The sequence below is a fragment of the Buteo buteo genome, chromosome 21 (genome assembly GCF_964188355.1).
Source record: "Buteo buteo chromosome 21, bButBut1.hap1.1, whole genome shotgun sequence".
Taxonomy (NCBI): domain Eukaryota; kingdom Metazoa; phylum Chordata; class Aves; order Accipitriformes; family Accipitridae; genus Buteo; species Buteo buteo.
The window spans coordinates 4,391,729-4,415,559 of record NC_134191.1 but is presented as its reverse complement, the minus strand read 5'-3'; the positions used below and the strand labels follow the sequence as shown (position 1 = coordinate 4,415,559).

The following is a 23,831-nucleotide window of genomic DNA, read 5'->3' as shown; positions in this document are numbered from 1 at the left end:
AACCTGCCTCTTCAGTTCTTACTTTTTCTGAGGGTAAACTAGGTTCTCCACCTCCTATTTTGTTACTGGCAACTACACGAAATTCATATTCAACCCAAGGATTTAAATCCACTACTGTAGTTGTGAATGTTTTTCCATCGATCACATCTGGAACTATTAAAAACAAAAAGAAATTTAAAAAGGAAACTAAGAACATGGTGTCCCTGGTCAAAAATGTTTCAACAGAGTCTGTAACAAGAATTGTGTTTTACCTGTTGTAACTCGCTGCCAGCCAACTGAAAAGGGTGTCCTTGCTTGTATGGTGTAAGTGGTTACTGGGCTGTGATTATCTGTGCCTTCTTGCCAGGAGATCTGAGCTGTGGTATCAGTTATTTCATCCACTTTCACATGTTCGGGGGGCCCAGGTGAGCCTAGAATCAGATTGAAAATTACCTGGTGTTTTGTAAAGCCAGTACCTTGGAAATCACTAACACAGCAGTATGGATTCTCATTTTATCAGCGCTGTGGGAGGAAGAAAACAATTCAGCTTGGAATAAGAACACTTGTAATTATTGTTTTACATTCACTAAACTTTGATAATCTAATTGTGAAATACTCTGAACTACAGCACAGCTGACAGGGTTTTGTTTTTTTTCAAGAACCTTTGTTCAGCATGATCCCTCTATCTTTCCAATGTCTTTTACTTTAGTCCTCAATGTCCTCTTTTAATCTACTAATACATCTCTGTAGTCTGCCAATTTGTTATCTACAGCTGTTTTATTGTACAATGCACTGTAGCAATTTTTCAGCACCACATCTGATCAGTACCCCGAGCAGCAATTCAGTCAGGCAAGCTTTCTGCTGCCTTCTGGAAAATCCTGACTCTGGGCATCCTGGCAAAAATGCTGGGTTTTGTCTCATCTGTACCAGCAAAGGGGGTTGAAATAACTAACAGCACATCGACAATTAGAAAATATCTGGCATATTTTAAAATATATTGAGTAAGTGTTGATCACATAATACGCTTTTCTAGATCAAAGCTTTTTCTCTTGCAATAAATGTGGCTGTATCATCAGCAAAGAAAGCTACAGTTCTGGCTTAACTGTGAACATTCCAGCTCTGGAGGAAAAGGAATAAGCCTGCATTAAATGCTTTAAACTCCAGTGTGTCCGTAGGACAAAGCCTATCCTATGCTCTGGCAGCAGTAGCCCATTTCACAGGAAGGATTCTGGCATCACCAACCCCAACTGTTCAGTTTGCAGAGGCAGCAACTCACGACTCGCTCACAGCTGCCAGTACCGAGTTCCCTCTCGTCGGTGACTGGAAGGACTGTCAGTGAGAAAAGATGTGAAGTCAATATTATACCCTCCAGCTCTTAATTGTTCTGGGAAAAATTAGGCTTCATCCAAAAATTGAGCTAAAATTCTCCCTAACTGCAAAGCAGAATGACATAATTCAAGTCACAGTCATTCATCACATAATTCAAGTCATGAATTGGTTTTACAATCTACAACATCAGTTGTTTCTGTAATCTACAATATAAAAAAGTTAGAAAATATGATTCATGGTAACTGAAGCTGGAATTTACCTCGTACGATAAGGTCTGCCGCAGATGCTACGCTATCCACTTCTGTCTTCACCATACAAACGTATTTTCCACTATGTTTCAGCTGTATGTTTCTAATCATTAAATCTCCTGATGCACTCTGTTGAAATTCAAAGTTATTATTAACGTAAATGTACTACCTTGTAATTTAATATTAAGATTGTATTTGTAAATGGAAAATAAATCAACCAAAAATGTTGAAGGTAAAGTTGCTCAAAAATTGCATTGGCAGACAGCCTGCAGGATAGCAAGTTATTACCCATCAGCTGCTCCATGGTAATTGTCTGTAAGCATTTTCCTAATAAACATGAGGTAGTGTCCCTCTTTTACAGGAGAAGTAAGCCACAACATGGTTAGGTTGCACTGGGAACATACCTCCTGACTGCTATTAGGAACCACGAAGAAAGTCAGTGCCCTATGACCAACCATTTGTCTCAAAGCCCTAAGGAAGAAAAAACATGGTTTCTATGGCCATTAACCAAATTGATTTCTAGATAGAATTTATAAGTCTAGTTATCACAGATTTTTAAGGAGTTCAAATATGTAAACAACAAAGCTGAATTTGGTCCGTTCTACAGGTTATTGTGAGCACACTTTCATTTAAAGGTTGTACATTTCAAGCTAAATTCCCCATTTTACAAGTCTAAGTTCTATTCTTTGTTCTTCATTGAATATATCATCTTTGGTCATTTTTTTTCCCATTGGTCTCTCTCATGTCAAAGCATATGGTTGATCTCCTGAATCAAGGGAAACATACATAAAACTTGAGTAATAACTGTGACTTCATCTCATGTTAGGGCTCCTCATATACTATTTGATTTCTGCATCACTGAGCAGAGAGCTTGATACTAAACCTTTGGTAGCCAGTGTCACTTCAAAAAAATCTCCTCTTTGTGTCAGCTGAATTACTGCTTTAACCTAGTTCACATCATATTTTCCAGGAGAAAAATCTCTCAGTCAGATTTCAGTTTTTAAAACTTTTTGGGTTTTGTTTTTTTTTCTTTTTTTTTCTTTTTAGATTTTCTGGAGAAGCAGTGTTTCATTTGAGGACAGAACCCTGTTTTGTGGATATTTTCAGCTACTCTGGCCACATGACTGATTCTTGGGCACACAGTAGTTTGGGAGAAAGGAGAAGACACAATTCTGGAGTTTAGTTTAGTCTTCGGAAAAAAATTAACCACCTTTCCAACCATTTTTCTTTGGTTCACATTCACACCCATTATTTCAGCATTACGATATCTCACTTTTTTTATTTAACAAAAGCTGAAAACAATTCTGCCTGATTCCCTTCCATGTCCGTGTAAACACAATGCCTGGTCTTCTATGAAAGCACAGATGCAAGCATTTGCAGGACAATTCAGCACTGACTGCCTACAACACATTAGAAGTTGAGTCAAAGGCAATCTAAAATCCATCTACTAGATTGGAAGTGGATATTCAGGGAATGACCAACAACAGCAATACATATTCACAAGCAAATCATGTTCTACATAAACTTACTTTAGCAAACTAAATTTAAAACATCTCGACCAAGGGGACTGTCAAATAGAATAATTTTACTTGAAATAAATCCCACCAAAATATTAACCCTGCATTTAAATTATTTTGGGGAAGAATCCCAAAGTACTGGGGAGAACACAGAAACCTGCAGCAGCAAAAAACTGCAACGTAGAAGGCCCTCTCACCTCCTATAGCTCTGCAGACCATCAGCAGTATTCACATTCTTGCCTAGCCAGATTAAATCTTTGTCAGCATGGACAAGTCCAGGTGACAGTAAGATCACCTTCCTTTCTCCATGCTACCCAGAATACAAATAAAGAGTAGTCCATGCAGTATGAACAGCTGCTGAAATTGCTTTTGCTTCTCCTGACTGCATAACAATCTCAGCCATTGCTGGGCTCTATAAGCAGGTGATACCCGAAACAGTTTAGAGTCAATCTGTTCAAAATTTTGGAATCTACTTGGTTTGCTATACTCTGTAGAAATCATCTGTCTAACCAAAAAAAAAAAAAAGAAAAGAAAAAAAAAAAAAGAGCAGCAAGACAGTGTTACATCCTATATTTTTCTAACCATCTGGAAGACCAGGTGGTGGTCCCATAACATTCCCAATAACTACTACATGTCAGAGACCTCAGGCATGCGTGACAGGGACTTCCAAGACATCATTACATAGAAATCTATCCATCAAAAAATTATTTTCTTTTCGCCATGTTTACAACCAAGAAAGCTAAAGTTGTTTTTGCACAGATATATTCATTTAACAAATACACACTGCAACCATGGGAAGGCTTAGAACATATTTATGCTTATTTACTTACCATGACCCGCATATAACTACAGATGATATTATTCCACTGACCTTAATGTGATACAAAGCCCATAAAATATTTTCGTGGATCTCTTGGTAACCTATCAAGTTTTCTGCCAAAGAGCTCCAATCCCTCTTTACACAAATAAGTTTTTAAACAAAAACAAACCATGAATGTCTATATTCCATAAACCCCCCTGATTCTGTACCTTACGACAAATTTCCAAGCAAAATGTTCTAGATTCAGAGTTCTGAGTTAGCCAATACTCCCCCTGGATTTTTCTTCAGCACTGACTGAGGATTTTTTGTGAAAAAAATCTTTTTTGATGCTTTTTTCCTCTGAGGAAAAAAAGAAAACGACACCTAAACAAGGCTTTGATTTGGAATTATGCCTGTGTTTGTTTTAGGAAAAAGCTGAAATTTTTAGTGACAAAAGATACTGCATTTCCCAATCAGCTTATGAAGCCTTAATTGAGCCAGTGAAACTGTCAGATTCAGGTTTTTGTATGGTTTTAACCTTTCCTTTCTAATATTACTATTTGTATATACAACCAGAGTACAGCTGGGGGGAAATATTACTAAATAAATAAAGTCCATGTAGCAGTACTGGAAGGTAACGGGCTATGAAACGGAGCATTCCCATTACAGCATGACAGATGGTCAGTTCGTAATTCTCAAAACATTTCTGTGAAAATGTACATGATATATGAATATCTCATGGCTCCTACAAGGAAATCTCATCATCTCCACATGCACTTATATTTAATCAATTGCAAACTGCAGAACAATCTGTGTGTTTGGTGCCTACTGATTAAATGCTAAATCTTTCAAGGTTTTACAGGCAAAAAGAAAAAAGTTAGGTGCTGAAATTTCACAGTTTCACAGGCAGCAGTGTCTAACCCACAGCTATTCCTCTAGGGCAAGATATCTGGCAAGAGTATGTGAAAGGAAACTTTATGAAGGCTTATGATGGCCAGTTTCATGCCGATGCTCAGCTGCTTGTTTTCTTATCACTTGGCCATGGCTTGCACTGTAATAAGACCCTTTTGCTGTAATTGATTTCATTCTCTTGATACATCTGTCATCTGTCTTAATACTTTACTTTTCATGTTTTGATCAGAAGGCTAAATTCTAAAAACCATCAATGTCATCATGCCCACCCCAGCAGCATCTCTGCATCTTGCGTAGGAAATATTTAATGAGGAGATGCTCAGGCAGAACATTGAGGGATACGCTAGGGACGCAAGTGCCGGAAAAATCAGGAAAGATGGGATGGTTTTGTTCAGCTTTAGGCTGAAGCCCACAAAGTCTGCACCAAGTTTCTTAATCTGTCATTGCTGAGTTTCATGTGACCTTGGGGAAAATCACGTGGGGACAGATGTGGAAACGGAGGTACACACTTCCAATACTTCAGATCTAAAACACAAGGCATCTGAACAACGGGCAAGCAATGGGCACCAAGCTAGCTCAATGAATAATTTCCCTCCAACATAGAAGAAAATTCTACAGGCCCAAAAGAGAAGCAGCATCCTATTTTTACCATGTTGAAAAAAGAAAAAAGTAAGCCTGTCTGTGCTGCATACATCTATAAGGCAAATGAAGTGAAGGCGTTTGCAACTTACCCCTCCAACCTTCTCAAAATGAGAAGCGTCTTTCTTGAAATCGGTGAGCGTTCCATTAAAATACCAGGTGAAGCTGATGTCCAGTATAGGATCATGCTGAACCTGGCAAGGCAAGATGACGCTTTCTCCGACAGTGACATCCATGTTGGAGGGTGCCAAAGTAATCCTTGTTGGCTCTGTTGAGAGCAGAAGTATCAGTTATTGGATTCCTGTATTGCTGAGCTTTGCTTGCTACTAATATTCTACCACATTCTTCAAATATGATTAATGACAGTCACTTCAAATTATGCAGCTGGACTATAAACGCTGCTGCCCGACCCCTCTCATTGGAGCATTGTGCCCGTGCACATTTACCAGTGGGAGCTACTCGACACTGAAAAGGTAAATTTTCACCTGCTGTGTACAGGCCAATATACTTTACAGAGCTAAATGCACTGCAACCCACAGCAATGAAATTACCATTCAAGAGCGTGTGTGGTTCTCAGCAATAACACTCATGTTTCGGAGCAGAAAGCTGTAGTAGCAGCCACCGGGAAGATTAAGAGGTGGGAGTGAGAGAAGGAGCTAATAAAATCTGGAAACTAGAGGAAATCCACATAGGGTAGAATGCATTGGATATTTATGTCCATATATCATATAGAACATAAATAGTGTCATTAAGAACAGCTGCTTGTTATTCCAGAATAACATTAATGGAGAAAAATTTCAAGTACTGTAAATACTGCGGAAATAAAATTTAATTCTAGAAATCCTTTGTATATAATTCTATTATTTGTATATAAAGGGACATGAATCATTTAGGACCACAGACAGAAAATATGAAGCTGTTAATTCACTGAACAAAATAATTCTGTTTGGCTCTATGAGATATATAGGATATGTAATGCAGTAAGGTATTAGATAATTCTGAGTTTGGAAAAATCTTTCAGATATTCCAATCTTTAAAAAAGAACATCATGAGAAAAGACATTCTTCAGATAAACTCCACAGACTACTAGTCCTTTTAATCCAGTATCTTAGACAGCAGCTAGTAATGGATGACTTAGAGGAAGGAGCAAGAACCCTTTTAACAACAATTACATATAAAATTCACTTTTGAAAAACTTTATATTTTACTGCCCTTGGAGTCCCTGAATGCTCCTGCAGCTGTAGTTTCTACCACATCTTTTTCTGTAAGCAAACAGCGTATAGTTCCTTAGGGCTAAACAGATTTTGGACTGGAATATAAAATTACCTCAAATATTTTTTTGATTGCCATGTTGGTTTTTTTTTTCTCAACAAGTTCAAAAAAAACCCCAGACTTAAAAGCAGAATTGTACTATTAGTATTTAGATAAGTGAGAGAAAGGAGGAAAGTGTTCAGAACTTCCTCACATCTGAGAAATATCTTTGTCAAAGGCAGAAAATCCCTCAGTCTCTTTCCTCTCTACTAATAAAAGAACTATAACAAATATCCTTTTATCTTTGCATTTTGTTAAATATATAACTTCTCTCACCCTACTTTCTACCACTTTTAGTATTTTTTCAATAAGCAAACTCAGACTCCACATTGTTGCAGGTTTCCGTTGCAGGGTTTGCAATTCGATTTACATGGCCTCACAGGTGACCCCATTCCAGCTCACCTACCTGTAACTATTAAGTTTGTTGAGCCACTGGCTGTTCCAAACTGGTTTGTTGCCAGGCATGTGTAGCTTCCAGCATCAACTTTGGTCACATTGGTTATTCTTAGTTCTCCATCCTTTAATAACATGATTCTAAAAAATTATGACGAGATTTTAAAAGTTGCAGCACTGGTTTGTAAACAAAATGCTTTAATACTCATACTGTTACCCTTAGATATATCAAACTGCATCAATTACCAACCTGATGCTTGAAAATTTTGTGGCCATACACTGACAATATACAACAAATGTGAACCCATCCGTATATTACTCACCATTTTGGACACCAGTAGAACCAATGTTTCAGACACGTATGTATGCCTATGTACGTGTGTGTGTGTGTGAGAGAGAAATCCCACATTAACACCATGTTTGTCAGATGCACCAACTGAAACTAGAATAATTTTCAACTGTATTACATTGTTTGCCTCATGCAGTCTTGCATGGAAACTTTGAAATAACTGTGTGTCATTATTATGATGATGCAATAGGAGTTTTCATAAGCAATCCACATTTTGCACTTTTCAGGATTCATAGACAGAATCCTAACACCAACTGCATTGAAGTCAGTAGCTCATTTGCACAACTGACTCTCTAGAGTAGAAGTCAGCCCATGCAAGTAGAAACTCAGTACTTGTATAGAAAGCAAACTGAGACTTCACACCGCTGCAGACTTCTGTCTCAGTTTATCCCCTACGCTGAGCAGGGGTGACCTGCAGACGTAGTAGAGGTATGCTTTACGAAAGGACTTGAAGGAAAGAAAATTCCTCCACCCCACACAAATTCCACCAGTGAGAGCCATGCCTAACGGACAGACAGCATGGAACAAACCAGAAAGACACTTATAAAAGATGTGGACAAAAGACGACCCACAGTACTGCTATAGACTGAAGAGCACCAGCATCCCAACAGCAGAGATGACATCCTAGACAACAGCCCTGGAGGGAGGTAAAGGTAAGGCTAATTTGACTCCCTCTTTCCCTATTTCTAGTCCTCCCATCTGTCATATCCTTAGATGCAGGGCCTCCTACCAAGTCTTCCCTAAGATAACCTGGAGCAGCTGTACAACTAACTGTATATAAAAATATCCAAAATAATTAACAAAAAAGTAGACATCATCCTGATACGCCGAAATCAAAAAGCTTCAGAGCTTCTTTCTCAGATCCCATCACTCCATTTCAAAGGCACCAAATGAATCACAGCGAGGCTATTTTGTCGGCTCCCTAAGCACCTTTAGCTAGAAGGTATTTTGGAAATGCCCCAAACACCCACATCTAGCTACACAGAATCAAAAGAACAGCAAACAACATTAACACTCCACAGGAACCTCTAACCACATTAGCTGAAGTCTTACACAGTTGTCAGAGTAAGTATCAGCTGAGAAGGCAGCAAATGTCATGAAACTTAACATTGCTATCTTCCCTTTCTCAGAGGAGTCATGAGGATTTTGCCTTCTCAGTTGTATGTACTTCATTTATTAACCTGCTGCTTTATTCATTAAAAAATTCATTAAATACCTACCTGTGCTACTCTTTTTATTTTTAACATACTTGAGGCAAATTAGTATTAATGGAACTTCATTTGTCCCAACTTAGATTTAGTTCTCTAAAGTTAAATACGTATTACAAAAAGTAGATGGGGAAGTCTGCTGTTAGGTGGGAACTGGGATCACTGCCTTTCTTCTCAAAACTCGTCCCAAGCATGGGATAAGCAGGATGCTCACTTGAAAAAACAGGTTCCTTGCTTTTCTGGCATTCACACACTGTATCTAAAAGCTCAGCATGAGCAATTCTCCGTGTGAAACCCCACATGTGCTATGGTGGCTTATGAAGGATCATGCAAGCTTGAAACCGCTGCAGCAGTTGCAGGGCAAGTCAGTAAAGACTTTTAGAACTGAAAGCAGGCACGGCTAAGACACACCTGGTGAATGCACCACCTTAGATGTACTTGCACTGCCGAAATAAAAGTTGGCCCATAAAAGGTATATGCTTCAGTAAGCTGCACTGTCATTAATTATTTATATTGATTTATATTATAAATAATACAGTGTTACAATATTTTTGGTTGGTGTTTTTTTGCCTTTTTTTTTTTTTCCAAGCAATGCATGTGAATCCATTATTTCAGAGAATATTTAAGTTGGTAAATAAGGGCAGCAGAATGCAACTCTGGAGTTTGATGGGTTCAGTGACCTTTACCTTCACCCTTAACTCCTCTGATCCTCCAAAACCATGTTCACTAACCACAGACCACGGCAGTGGGAGTCTATCATGGCTCTGTAGTTATGCTGCTCCTTTCCCTTACTACCAAATCCACCTAATCCTCAAGGCCACATGGAGACTGCATTTACGTGTCTGAAAGCAGGAGTCTGGATTCCTTCCACAGCTGCACTGCTATTACACAGCTCTACAATGAAACACACTCTAGAAATAAGCACCACTTTTAATTGTTTTTCTTAATTATTCTCAACTGCAATTTATATTTTCTTATAAAAGGTGTTGCAACACTCATTGCTGCAGCTGAAATACATTTCCTTTGGGCAAAGGTGACACAATAATGACATTAACAGATGCAAATTTTAAGTGGTAACAAGTCACTTTGTTAGAATGACAGACAAAAGCATCTTAAATGGGGGAGAAAGGAGTTATAAATAGACAGACAGTTTAATCAGTTTACATCTGGAGGTAACCATCTTTCAAGTCTTCCAAAGTGTACCGAGGTACCTAAGCCAATGTGGCAGTGTTTGAGGCATATTTGTAAGGAGGGTGTGCTTCATCAGTGTCAGCACAGCTGACCTCCCTGAGGCTTATTAACTTGGGTTTTTTTTGAAAATTCAGAACTAATATTTGGCTGCGCTTTATATTAGATGGAACATTTGTAACTAAGTCTTGCAATAGGGTTTATAGGTATTTTAAATGCGTTAAAGAAGTGATTAATACGTTTTATAGGGAATTACAATGACATCAATAAAAGGTGTTAAAATGTATCAATTATGGTTGAAAGCAAGCTATTGAGATGTTGGACCTTCTAGCTATCTGTATATTTTGCAAAGGCTTGTATCGCATCAGCTCCTTTGAAGCAGTTTCCAGTAGAAAAAATGCAAACGCAAATGAAAACCCAACACTGTTGACAAAGCCTGAGATCAAATAAAGGAAAAAATAGGATCGGGATATAAACCAGAAAATGTCCATTGTTTAATTAAAACAAATCACATTCAGAGTGCTCTGAGCTATCTGCAAGTCTAGCTTGCCTAAAATAATTAAGCAATAGGCTTATTAAAACCAAGATATAATTATTAAAAAAAAAACCAACCAAACAAATCAATTCTAGAAAAAAATTATTGTCAAAATAAAATCTTTACTGGTAAATTAAAAAGAGAAATGGTTTACTTTTTCAATTACAAAACAGTAAATGCAGCACAGCCTATGAAAACACTAAACCCAGGAATAGCTCTACCCCTTCCTGCTGAAGCATTATACAAACTGAAGCTTTTAGTATCCTTAAAATTATTAGATATTCACATACTGTTATAAAACAAATGTACTGTGGCTGGCCCGCTGCCAGGAAGTGATCTGGATCTCTAAATACAGAAAAATAACACATCCTTTGGCATTCCCTGGATCTACAAGTGTTTTTCCAATACATTTTGTTGAAGGCCAGCAATTTTCAAAGTGAATGCCATTTTCCACAAGCTGCACGCTTTTGAGGCACTGGCAAGTGGCAGAAACTTTTAGCCCTGTAAAATAGACATAATTGGCAGAATAATGCTTTGGCACATACCCATTTGCACAACAGGAGACTGATTTAGGACCTGTTTGGTTCTCAGATCAAAACATCATTGACGAAATCATCATCTCTAAGTCCTGAGCAAAATTGTGGGAAATTCATCTTTGAGAAGATTCTTTTTTTCCAATAGTCAAAGGGATGGCATAAAAAACCCCGAAACAACCCAACTAAACATACCTACAACAGCCAAATGTCTTAACTCATGCCCATGCTCTTTGAGGTCAACAGAACGGGGAGAGAGATTAACCAACTTCAGGACTTCAGGGTTCTTGACTTGAGAGACCCATGTTGGTAAAACTATGAGAGTCCTCCTGTCCCACCCAAACTAGGAGCATGTATTTGGCATTACAGATCTTCTAGACAGCTGAGGGACTTCAGTGGGGTTAAAGTCTCCATCAATTCTGCCCCATCTGTCAAATTTTATACATGACATTAGAATTTGTTATTAGTTATCTTAGTCATAACTGACCGTGGAGAAATCCAACTGTGAAGTAAGTGCATGCACTTCCCATACTGATAAATTATTTTAGTATTCTTACAGACTGCAACCAAATTTTCACATTTCAGATACTGAAACAAGTATCATCTGGGACTGGAGGACAAGTGGTGCTCCAGGATGCCAGTCTGAGATCTGTCAACTTCAGCATCTGTAGTGTAAGAATAATCAAGCTATTCTGCATTCACTGTCCCCACATCAACTTGCTCAGAGAACTGGGACAGCATCATCTGGAGGTTTGCATAGTTTTACCTTACCAACCAAAATCCTGTTAAATTGAAGTGTTGGTGCAGTACAACCATATACACATGACTAAGGGCCAGAATATGCCTCAGGATCCAAGACCACAAATTTAAGATTCAAGACCTGAAATTTAGTGTCATTAATGAAACCGTTAATGAATGCAGATTTTTCTCATCTTCCTGCGACAATACTTTACTACTGAAATAACAGACATAATCAAATGAAGTAATCACTGCCTTTTTTGTCAGATTATTCAGCAGAAGTCAACTATTTTAGATCCTTATTGATATGATAATAAACATAAACATATTGCTTTCCAGTTCATAACACTTCAGTACAAAGGAACAGTGGAAAAGTGGGTCAAAACTGCCTTTTTGTATATCAATCAAATTCCAACTAAATTAAACCAGATTAATTAACAAGAAAGGCAGCAAAAAAAAAAAAGCTCCTATTGAAGCACTGGTAAGTAACTGCATTACTTTCCACATCACGGCATTTCAAACTGTAGCGCAAAATGAAATAAAAATACTTAATTCAAACCGTAGAGAAGATAAAATGAGTAACTGACACTTCTAAGAATCATGCAACATTTTATCAGGAATTATTTCTCCTCTTTTCTTTCCTCCTTAGTTTGACATCACCACAGTTAAAGATGCTGAAACTGGAGATTTTTAAAGACAACTGCACTGGAATGTCTTTTAGTGAAGCTGAAGTTTGCAGCACCTTTTCATCTTTTTCTAGTCTTGGTAAATCTAGAAACATCTAGGAATAAAGGAAGATTTGTTTACAAGTGAAATGCTGCTCCATACGATCTCAAAATCCTTTGTATTAATCTGTTTCCAGTCAGGTATTTGAGCCAGGACCACAGGACCCACTACAGACAACATGTAGCAGTTGTCTAGTACTATATATCAATTACAAATCATATACATTCATAAAACATATAAAGAAATCTTTAAAGGGGTTATCTAGGTTGCAGCATATTTTGGTATGTCTTCTGGTTTTGATGAGTTAAACAAATATCAAGTGAATTTAATCTTGGTTAAACAACTAATCCTCCTTTTTTGAAGGATAAAGGAAAAATAAAAGCACATTCACCTGGAGGTGGAGGTGTTTCAGGCCAGCTTTTCAACACAGAAGAAGGTACATGAAGGCAACTACAGTTTCCATCCTCTGCTTTCTCTACCTGGAGACTCAAGGGGCTATGGCCTGCTATCAGTAGCAGCTGCTCCACATTACTTTGGAATAAACAAAACCTAGTTGTGGCTTAATGACTGCAGATAAAGTACACTTTAGAGAAAATTTTTAAAGGCCTTATAATGAGATGGTTGTCAAGGAACAGCCTGAGTAAGTACAAGCTGCTCCCAGTGTGGTGGTACACACTATAACCATAATATAGGGTGAAAAATTACCTGTGCCAGGTAATCAGGTACCCTCAGTACCTGATCTAGCAGTCATTAAAACCAAGCAAATTCTTGCTAATTCTTGATTATTATGCTCATTACATCACCCAAAATCATTTATCTCAAAGGTCCAAAACTGCATTCTGGTGGGAAGCATTATCTTCCTTCAATACCCAATTAATTTAATTCCCATTTCCTGTCTGTCCTTCCGCATGTTCTACAGTGATCCCTATGCTTTCACTTCTCTCAGTATTCCACTGCTCTTTACTGTCTACCTCTCTTTATTCAAGATATTCTAAAAAAAAAAAAAACAACCACCAAAAAACCCACATATTTTGCAAAACTAACAAGAAGGAAGATTGTATTCTTCAACATTGAGCGGCTTCTCAGTCCAGAGCTTGTGAATCCATTTTGAATTCTATTTTCTTCCCTCCACAAGACATATCACATTCAGCTCATTTAATTAAAATCTACTGAGTCATTATCCAAATCTTCTACATACTGAAAAGGCAGCACCATTTAAAAATAAAGAATACAAGCAACAGTGCCATCAAAATGAAAATCTTTCAGACTTTACTGAATTAATGTGGTCAGTACGTACACCAGAATGTAAGTTCTTTTACAACAAAATACTGTGAGTACATTGAAGTAATGCAATATTTGTGCTTCATTTTTATTATTTTTATTATTCAAATGGGAATTTTCTTAAAACATACTGATTCGATCCATGTTGCTGGATCTTATGCGACATTTTCACTTTTACAGCTGACATTAAGGACTAGGTCCACCATCACGCTAAGCCATATTTGCCCTCTAAGCCTTCCAGAAAGCCTTCCCAAACTAGCATGGTCTAACCACGGTATCTATACCAGAGTGCTGGTGGAGTGTGCTGGCACATCCTCACAAGAGGACACACTCCAACATTTGTTATGTTTACATGAAAAAAAACCATTACACTGTCCCTGTTCTCTACCAACGCAGAGTAACTCCACCATACCACAAGCAGACTTACCAATATCAATAAGAATATGGTTTTTAACTACTCAAGGGCAAACAGATTTGGGAAACTATACATCTATTTATCCATGTGGGATACAGTGCAAGAGCTGTTCCCTTGCAGGGACTGACTCACAGAGACAAAATAACTTGCTGCACTCTTTGAAGACTGTGATTTCCCTCTTGCTTTTTACAAGCAAATGGCAACTGTAAGGGAGGGGAACGTCACTCTCCATCTCACACTCAATCTCTGTCTGTCTCTCCTAAGGAGCGCTCTGTGAACCTGAACCCTACCATAGGTCTGAGCTCCAAATGTAATTAAGCTCATTATGCCTCCCCTACCTCTCCCAGGTAAAGTGCATGCTGGACTTCTGTGGCCAGCATTAGCCCTTTTGGAAACTCATTCCTTCCTTTTCCTGCAATTAAAAAAGACACCCCCCCACCCCATCCCCCCAAACAGACTTCTCCAATAGAAATGTAGTTAATGGTTGAAAAATGTACTGCTAATTGGAAACACTTTCCTGAATTGCAAGAATTGTAGAACTGCAAGAAATTCATGAATTACAATTATTCATAGCAGACAGTAATGAACTCTAGTGCTTTCTGCAAAGAATCACATTTCTGCTTTTCTCTGAAGGCAAGTGTACTTCATTTAGATTAATTCAGGATTATTGGCTTGTTGTTATGTTTCTACTGTAAGCCATTTGCAGTGTGTGGTCAAAAATATAGGAGGAGACACTTTGGGCCATATTTTGGAAACACCTGCACTTCGCAGAACTGAAAGCCATAATTTATGTTCATAAATCTAAGCAGGCAGCATCATGCATGATCAATACATTTTCAGAAACTGAACATTGCTTTCTTTAGCCTGGTACCATAACCACAAATGAAATTGGTGGGTACTGCTTTTGAAGGGCAATCCAAAGCAACCATTAAGACTAGATCTGATGTCTATTCAGACAGAGAGCTCACAAAGCAATGCAAAAGTGGTGGCTGGAAGGCTCTTCTCTTGGACTTGTGTGGAGCCCTGCAAGGTCCAGCCGTGCCTGGTAGATTTCAGTATCATGAATCAAACCTACACAGGTTATCTGAAGGCTGGTGACAGGCAGCTCCAACAAGAGACAAGCAGAAACAAGAACGATAGCATTCTTCCTGCCTGCCTTTTTATGGAAATGGTACAGGGACAAAAACTAGGAATTTTCCTAAATGGAGACTATCAAGTGCTATGCATTTATGTACATGCTTTACAAAAGTGACCATAAAAATACGAACAAATGAGTAACATCAAAAAGAAACAGGTTTCACTCAAGTTTTAGAGATCATTGGTGGCCCTGTGTTACGGACTTACTTATCAATGTGATACTACGTCATTACAAGACAATGGGAGGTTTCACATAGAAAGAAAAACCAACTAGTGTTATTCCGAATGAGATTTTGCTTGCTTGCTTGCAGGCATGCAGCCAGCTAGTGAGTCTGTGGTACCGTGTCAAGCTCTATAATGACAGATGCCTAATATTCTGCCAAATTGCCACATTTGACAACACTTAACACTAGAACACATGAAAACCATCACGGTCCCTGTGAAAAAAGAGCCAGAGCTGCACAGATCAAGATGACAGCAAGTGTCCAAACCTTTTGGGTAAAAGGAGAGAGCTCTAACCTTACGATGGAGCAAATAACGGTCTCAATTGCAGCCTCTCAAAGTTTTGATCTATCTGGTAGCATCGTCTGCATTTAGAAATTTCAAAATACAAACAACAACATTGTGTATTACAGAAATAGCACTACAAGAATTTCAGCTGGCTCAGAAATAGCTTCCCAATGACAGGCTAAGCTTTGTACGACCTAACACAAAGTCCTAGAGGAGGAGGGATACATTCATATAAACACGACACACTGCCATGGCAATCCTTCAAAACCAAAACATTCAGTTTCCTCAGTCTCATGTCTGGACTTTTGGCCACTTCCATGATTCCGCCGTCCCTGAATTACCCTGCAAAGTACAGGGCGATACCAGAGCGTTGCAAGAGGAACACTCGTAGTCATCCGGTCCTCACTGCTCCCAGGCAAACCCTATGACCTTCTGTGGCTGTTGCTGTCAATACAGTCTGTATCTAACTCAGATAGTCCAGCAATTAACTAGCTGCAGAAAGGCTGACCTCAGGGCAGACTAAACTCCCAAACAGTTATTCTGCTCCCAAGAGTTTTTACAGCCTGTACAGAGTGCTCAAGTGCTGCAGCTGGAATGTCCTAAGTATCAAACTGCCCAGTTTCATGTTAACTCACATCTGTAACTATCTTAACTATACCTTTCATCCAAGGGGTTTTTTTCCTGTCCCAGTTCACTACCTGAAACTCTCAGTCTACGCAAATATTGAAATGTAAAACAGAAAGCTTGAAAAAGCAGTAGTCCCTAGCGTTGGAGAGATGTAAAGCAACCGGCTGCTCCAGAGTGCAGAGACACACGCTTCTGTATAGTTTGATTATACAGTTTAATCAGTAGACTTGGGCAATTTTAGTTTATGACTAATTCAATAATGCTTCAATGGTCATTGCTGGAAAAAAGGTTTACATGTTGTTGGAAGTCAATAGCTGAGGATATAGGTGAATCACAAACTCTCCACAGAGAATTACTAACACCAAAACACATTCACTATCATGTAAACACTAAAAAAATGGCAACATATTATTACTGGTAGATAAAAGTTCATAGTTGCTTGAAAAGAATCTGAAAGTCTATTTTCGTTTTCCTGTTTTCAGCTGAACAACATGCACATGACATTAAGTATATGTATGAACAAGTACATTCATAATGAGTACACATCTCATTTTCTTTCACAAACCTCTTAGTTCTTCCTGAAGTCATACAATCTTAATCTTTTCAATGGCTGAACTGACTACAGATCCATTAGTCACGCTTGTAAGTATATTCATCACCCATCCATCATCTACCCCTAACTACTGAGAGATGACCAGCACTTAACACAGTGTCCAAGGGAATGAATTTTTATAACGGCATTAACAAAATTTTAAAAGTTATTTTCTGTTCTGCCCCATACATATCACTGCTCTATTATTTAACTGATAATGCACACTGAGCACGTTTGACGCTTGTGTCACTTTCCTAAGTGTTCCCAGTTAATTTATAACACTTAGATACAAGTGGTTTTAGTGTTTTACTTTTTCTTTCCGAAGCGTATCACACATTTGCCAATATTGATTTTCATATGTCACCATTCAGCTCAAGTGTTTGGGTTTATGAGGTCCATCTTCCAATCACCTGAGAAACCTTGCATATTTCTTTTTTCTGTATGTGTCTGTGTGTGTGTGACCTACAATTTTGAGTCATCTTTGCAATAACTTTTCCCATATAAACAAACACAGTACTGGAATGGTAAAAAATCAGAACATTAGAATGGTAAGAGTGCTATTCTGGACCTACCAATTATTAACTTTTACCAACTGGATTTTTTTTTTTTTTTTTTTTTAAATCTCCTTTTTTGTCCCCCTCATCCACATTATCACCATGGCTGTAAAATGCTTCATCTGCCTCCTTGCCAGCATATTCAGAGTATTTTGTTAAAGGCTTTAAGTACTGTTTTGTAAGCTTTGTATTTCCAGTTTTTGATCAGTACCTGGTTCTAAATCAGGCCAAACTCTACATTAAACTGAATATAAAACCTGGCCCTTGACCTTAAAGAAAGCAATATGCATGTACTCTCAGTGCTTAGATACAACAACAATTAAAAACCAACCAAACAATGGCCCCAGCTAGACAGGCTTCAGAAATACTTCATGACTATTTCAATCTACAGATGACACTATTGCATAAAAAAGACATAAACACACTTTTTGTAAGAGTAAAACAAATAAACCAATGTAACTTGATACCTTTCATTTTCGTGTAGCTGCTCACCTCCCTTCTTCCAGGAGCATTTGGCCTTAGGGGAAGCTTTGGGTTTGCATTCAAAAGTAACTGTACTGCCTATTTGAACCTGGATCAGTTTCTTCATTGGATTCTTAGAAAAATCTGGAGCAGAAGCTGAAACAGAAGGGATAATAAGAGTGAAGTAAAGCACCTTTAATCATATTAATGATACTGCTATTTAGCACTTACATGACACTTCTCAGCTTCCAAACATAATTAAAAGCATGAATTAGTTAATTCAACGTGATCTTTCTACTGGACAATCATGCATTTCTCCTCCATATACTGGTACAAAAGTAAAGGTCTCAGCCGTGCAGAGTACGTCACCTAAGGAAGCATGCACAGAAGATCACACTGACTTGATCTGAGCTGAAGCTCAGTGAACCCAATGAGCTTTAAGGACATGCCTGACTTTACACTTCGCTGAATGTGAGCATACATGACTTGTCTAAGTTCAGGGAGGGCAGTCAACACCGTCAGTCTCATTAAAGCTCAAGGAACTGGTTGGCTTCTAGTTTTGTGCGAGAACGCACGTTGGATCAGGTATGTTAGATGACATAGAATTACAGCGCACCTCACTCTGAATGGGTATCCTTTGCATTTGCTAAGAGTTAAGTAAAGGCACATGGCTTCTTCCTATACTAACACTGAACTTTGAGAGGCAATTCAGCATTTTAGGAGACCAAGACTGAGAGAGCAGTCTGCTGATCGACTGTAACCTTAACAACAGAAAGGAAATAACTCACGTCCCCAAACCACGCCGCTCTTACAAGGCTGTTTTGAAATCAGTCTACGCTAGAGGTAGAAATCGCACAAGCATACGAGCGTGTAAGGCAGTCGCAAGCCCAGCGTCTCCCTCAAACAACCAGTTGTCGCTATTTTAGACTCAAGCACGCGCTGTCTGAACGACCAAATGACAATCCCTCATCCCCTCGATCAAGAAAGGCGGCACACAAGAGCAGCCTGTCGCTTTTAAACGACACGGCTCCCCTGGGAGCTCTGGAACCGGCGCAGAAGGGGAGTGCAGCTGACGGGGGTGCGGAGCCAGTGCTGCCTCCGGACCACGTGAGCTGTTTTAATCTTCAGGCCTGTGTCCAAGCCCCCGTCTCTGCTCTTCCGCTAATGAATAATTTAGCCGTGTTCTGTTTTAAAGCAATGAATGATTGGACTGTAAATCCTCTGGAAGCAGATGAGTCAACTCCTCGGCACTGCAGATAAAAGATATTAGGTCGACAAAAATGTTTATTTCGGTGATAGCACCTGAGGGAGTTAAATTTGAGATCATGACGAGGTGGAATACGAGGTAGGTGGAGGGGGTGTGGAGAGGGAGAATGAGGCTTGTGTTTTCCTGAAAAAGGAAAAAAATCTTACCTACAACCCTGAGGTCTGCACTCGAAGAGATGACACCATGTTTATTTTCAGCTATGCATTGGTATCTGCCAGAATCTGTCAGATTTAGATTTGATATTGTAAGTGCACCATTTTCAATTTGGATCCTTCCCTGAATATTAAGAAAAATATCTTTATTGATGATATATTTCCTGTGAAAAATTTAAAATAAGTAAGAAATATAAATAGGACAGCATAAATACAATAAATGGGGTAAATGTAACAGCATAATCATGAGAATATTTCTAAAATAAGTGACATGACCGCATCATGGTATGGCAACAATGATCAAATAGAGAGACTTGCCAACACAGCATATGAAATTGATTCTTCAAACTTGCTCAGTTTCATAGAGGCTTTGCAATCTCAAATACCCTCATATTTCCCCAGAAATATGGACAAAATCATACTAGGCTCCTCACGACAGCCCAGAGTATCCAAACTATACAGATGGCACTGGCATTTCGTATTATTTAGAGATTTCACACATGCCATTTGCTAATGAGCTCTCTGTAATACTATGCAGAAAAAATTCCAACAGTCGTTAAATGGAAGACACATATTTAAGTGCCTTAGAGCCGACAAAGCTACTGAAGTATAGGGATCTTCTCACCTTACTTATTCTTGGAAAGCTACATCAATTATGGTAAAAAGTGACTAATTAGAGGACGGAGTGGCAGGAACTGGTGAGAAAAAGGAACCAGTGACAAAAGACAAAACCAAAGGAGCTTCTCCTTTGGGAAAAAACAGAGAAACAATAACGGACAAAAGAACAAACTATTTTCTCTAAAATGTTTTCTGATTGATTTAATTTTTTTTTGATCTGGAAATAGCGTACCAGGCCTAATGCAATGGTATTCACTCTCTGCCTTTTCCTAAGGACATGCACTTCCAGTTGGCCCCACTGCAGCGTGACTCCGGCTATCTATGGGCAGCTCAGCTCCTTCCTTGACAGGTCCCCTCCCAGTTTACTGCAAGGAGCTCAGCCAGTTAAAACAATCCCAAAGAGGAACAAGCCTGAGTCTCCACGTCTTGATCCTCTCTCTAGCATCCCAAGCTGCTCTTCTTACTCTTCCCTATAAGACATTTGTTTATGGAGAAGGGCAGCTAAGCGGAACAACCCCAGCAGATTTTTGTGGAGGAGACCCAGCATGAAGAAGAGTTCTTGCAGTCAAGGAGCTCAAGACAACTGATCACTATACACAGAGAACTCCTCTTCTGACATGTCCTCAGTGCCGGCTTTCAAAGAGTTAGTCCTGTAGTTTACAGTCCTTAAACATTTCCAGTCTGTCATGCTTATGCTCTGAAACCATGCCAAAAGGCTGGACACACCAATACTCAAAAGTGGAGACGTGGGAACAGTGAATGAGAGAAGATATTTTTGTACTTACTGAGGTAAAAAAAGTACATTACCTCAGTGACTTTGTATGATACGGTAACAATGCTCTTAAATCACTGAGATGAGATTTTGTACTCCCTCATTTAACCTGTCCACAAAACACTACCATTCCTTTTAGTGAGCATGTAACTATAACGCTCTGAATGGTAAGAAATGTTTTTCAGTGCTTAGATCATTTTTCATAGCCATCCACTGAATTCACTTTAGCAGTTGCTCTTTCTTCTTCAACTCTGAGTGCCAGCGTTGAGCACAACGCATTGGCCCAGGGCAAAATGCTTCCTGCGATGGGCTAGTGCCCATAGTTTATATTCCTGATAACCTGAACTGGGCAGTTTTCTTAACGAAGCAGTGAGATTTAAAATCAATATGGGTATCAGATGCGTTTCTGATCTGGGAGACCAAGTATCTCACCTTCGAAGTACAAACTCTTTTCCCTGTCAACAAATGCATTACTTTCCATTCATTTACTTTAAGAATTGTATTAAACAGCAATGTAACATAGGTATTTGCTTTGTATTTCATACATTGCATCAAGTAATGGTGACCCTACGAATTTTCAGGATTTTTGTCTTTTTTTTGTTGAGAAGTTTAAATATGTTTTCTTATTACCTTTAATGAAATGCCAATAGCAAGTATAACAAAATAATTTAAGTTCTCTATCCCTCATTTATGGTTCTTAATGTATAACTTTAATTAAGCTTCCTTCTCCAGTCTTTCTTTACATACTTATTTCTATGCTTCTATCATCGCTTTTAAATCTGCTTTTAGCTGGGCTATTTTTGTACAACATAATTTGTCTCTGTTTCTGGTATTGCAGCTTTTGAAGCTTCCATCTGGATGCTCCTGACAAACATATGAAAACCAGTATCAAATATTTCTCTTGACTAATTACATGGACTTTGCGAATTCTCATACTTATAGGAAGTACTATTGATTTTACATAGCATCATGTTTTCAAAATAGAATGTTACCTCCATTGACAGTTGGTCTCCATTCTTCAGCCACCTATATGATGGTTTGGGCTTCCCACTTGCTCTGCAATCCCAGTATAATGTGTCCTCTACAGCAACTTCAATATCTTTTATCATCTGGATCCAGTGAGGTTTTGCTGCAGATGAAATACACATCAACAACAAAGACCCTAACAAGTTACGGTTCCATATGAGAATTAAAGGGTTAACTTGCATGGCACTCATCAGTTTTCTGCGTAGACTGGTTTGTACCAACAGAGGTTCTCACTGGTTGTGCTTCAGGTCACCTAACGAAACAATATACTCACTGTTCCTTTTACACATTTTTATTACAAGCAGTAAACCAAAAGAAAATTGAGATTACAGATCACTAAAGCTGAACTGGTGAAACCAGTATTAAAATCACTCATGATTAAACAACACAACTTTGAAATTGAGGTAAATGTAAGATAAAGAAATTAGTAGTGACACTGGAATTAAATAATTGATGTAGCTAAATCATCAAATTAATGCTGAAGAGAATCCTTTAAGTCCTCAAAAAAAATGTAATGGTATGTCAGCTTTAGTTCCAAATACCATTTAAATTGTTTTCTAATGCTAGTCAGTACTGAACTGGATGAATACATGGATATACAAGACTGTTTTTGAAAGCATTAGTCTTAGCACAGCATTTGGGTGATGCAAACAGGAATATGGCCTGAAAGTCCCCCCAAATCACTAATTTTTAAATGAAATTTTGATGTATTAATACCATACATCCTTCAGAATTACCTAACATACAATTAAAACTGTAGAGATAGAGTTAAAAACATCTGTTACAGCTTTCATAGGTTAAAAAAAAGCACGCTCACTTGGCAAATAAACATCACTGCATGGAAGACAGCATTAGTTTATTCCTTTAGTGCTATTTCACACAAGAGCACAACACTGTTTTATAGCTAATTCATGTGAATTTTCTTTGAATTTATTCAATTAACTAGAAAGTTTATCATCTCAATATATGCTATTTCTCCAAGAAAAAAAAATTCTGGACATTGCATATGGAGAAAACAGATAAAAAGTAGGGTGAAACTTGGTTGCAAATATATAGCTAAGGGCAAAAGAATTTTCCAGAGTCAATTTGATTACCGTAAAGATTTTCCTAAATTGGTAATTTAGGAAAATCTCATAACACTCTCATATCAAAACAACTAGGGAAAAAAATAAATCCCTGGTGATACAGGAAAATATTATTATTTAATAGATGAGTTTTGGAAGCACAGAAGGTCAGATTAATTCCTGTTGAACTTCCTACTACAATGGAGTTACACCAACAATTAATTCAGACCAGGGAAATTAATGACTTGCTGATGGCCACAAGGGAAGTCTGCAGCACAGCTGAGAGCTGAACCTGTTCCATTGCCATAGGCACGAGACCAGCAAGACCAACGTTTGGCTGAGGGTTGGTATTAATCTCTTTAAAAAAGATTCACTCTTTTCTAGCATACAAATTTTCTCTCCATCATACATTCTGCAATGCAGTGATAAGATCTCAACACGATCATATACACTACCATACTTTTATGGCAACAAGGATTAATACTATTTATGATTTATGTATACATACTTAGGATTAACTTCTCACAGAAGAACTTACTAAAATGTATTCATTGAGATACTAACTTAGGAGGTTTTGGAATTCAACCAGTATTTGCTGACACTGAAACCCTCTTGTTACTTCTTTTGTTTTGCACGTCCCTTATACCCTGTGAGGTTAAATGCCTTTCACTGATTTGGAGATGATATTTTTTTTTTTTACACTCTCTTTATCAAGGTCAGCTCTGAAAGACAGGATAACCTTATCTTCGCGTCAGACAAATGTACTATCTTACTGATATTAATTTTGGTTAAATCTTGGAAGTTAATGTTACAACACTGGAGTTCAAGAAAGAGTCATTGCTTTATCTCACATTGTCATTTGGTGTATTTACCCCACCTGTGTCAAAGGGATGAAAGCTCAGGACTCCACGTCAGCATGCTTCGTGCACTTTGCATACCTAAATATTTAT

The 23,831-nt window shown here is 38.3% G+C and overlaps 1 protein-coding gene across 1 annotated transcript in view; it reads right to left on the bottom strand.

Annotated features, from left to right (window-relative positions):
- The window catches only part of CNTN3 (contactin 3), a 115,621-nt gene that overhangs the window by 11,120 nt on the left and 80,670 nt on the right, over positions 1 to 23,831 (bottom strand). Inside the window, exons 7-14 of the mRNA XM_075052631.1 lie at positions 21,784 to 21,920; positions 19,396 to 19,525; positions 17,988 to 18,138; positions 7,141 to 7,268; positions 5,516 to 5,691; positions 1,568 to 1,685; positions 252 to 410; positions 4 to 153 (exon numbers count right to left, since the gene is read on the bottom strand). Coding sequence (XP_074908732.1) covers positions 4 to 153; positions 252 to 410; positions 1,568 to 1,685; positions 5,516 to 5,691; positions 7,141 to 7,268; positions 17,988 to 18,138; positions 19,396 to 19,525; positions 21,784 to 21,920 — 1,149 coding nt within the window. The remainder of the gene's footprint in view (positions 1 to 3; positions 154 to 251; positions 411 to 1,567; positions 1,686 to 5,515; positions 5,692 to 7,140; positions 7,269 to 17,987; positions 18,139 to 19,395; positions 19,526 to 21,783; positions 21,921 to 23,831) is intronic.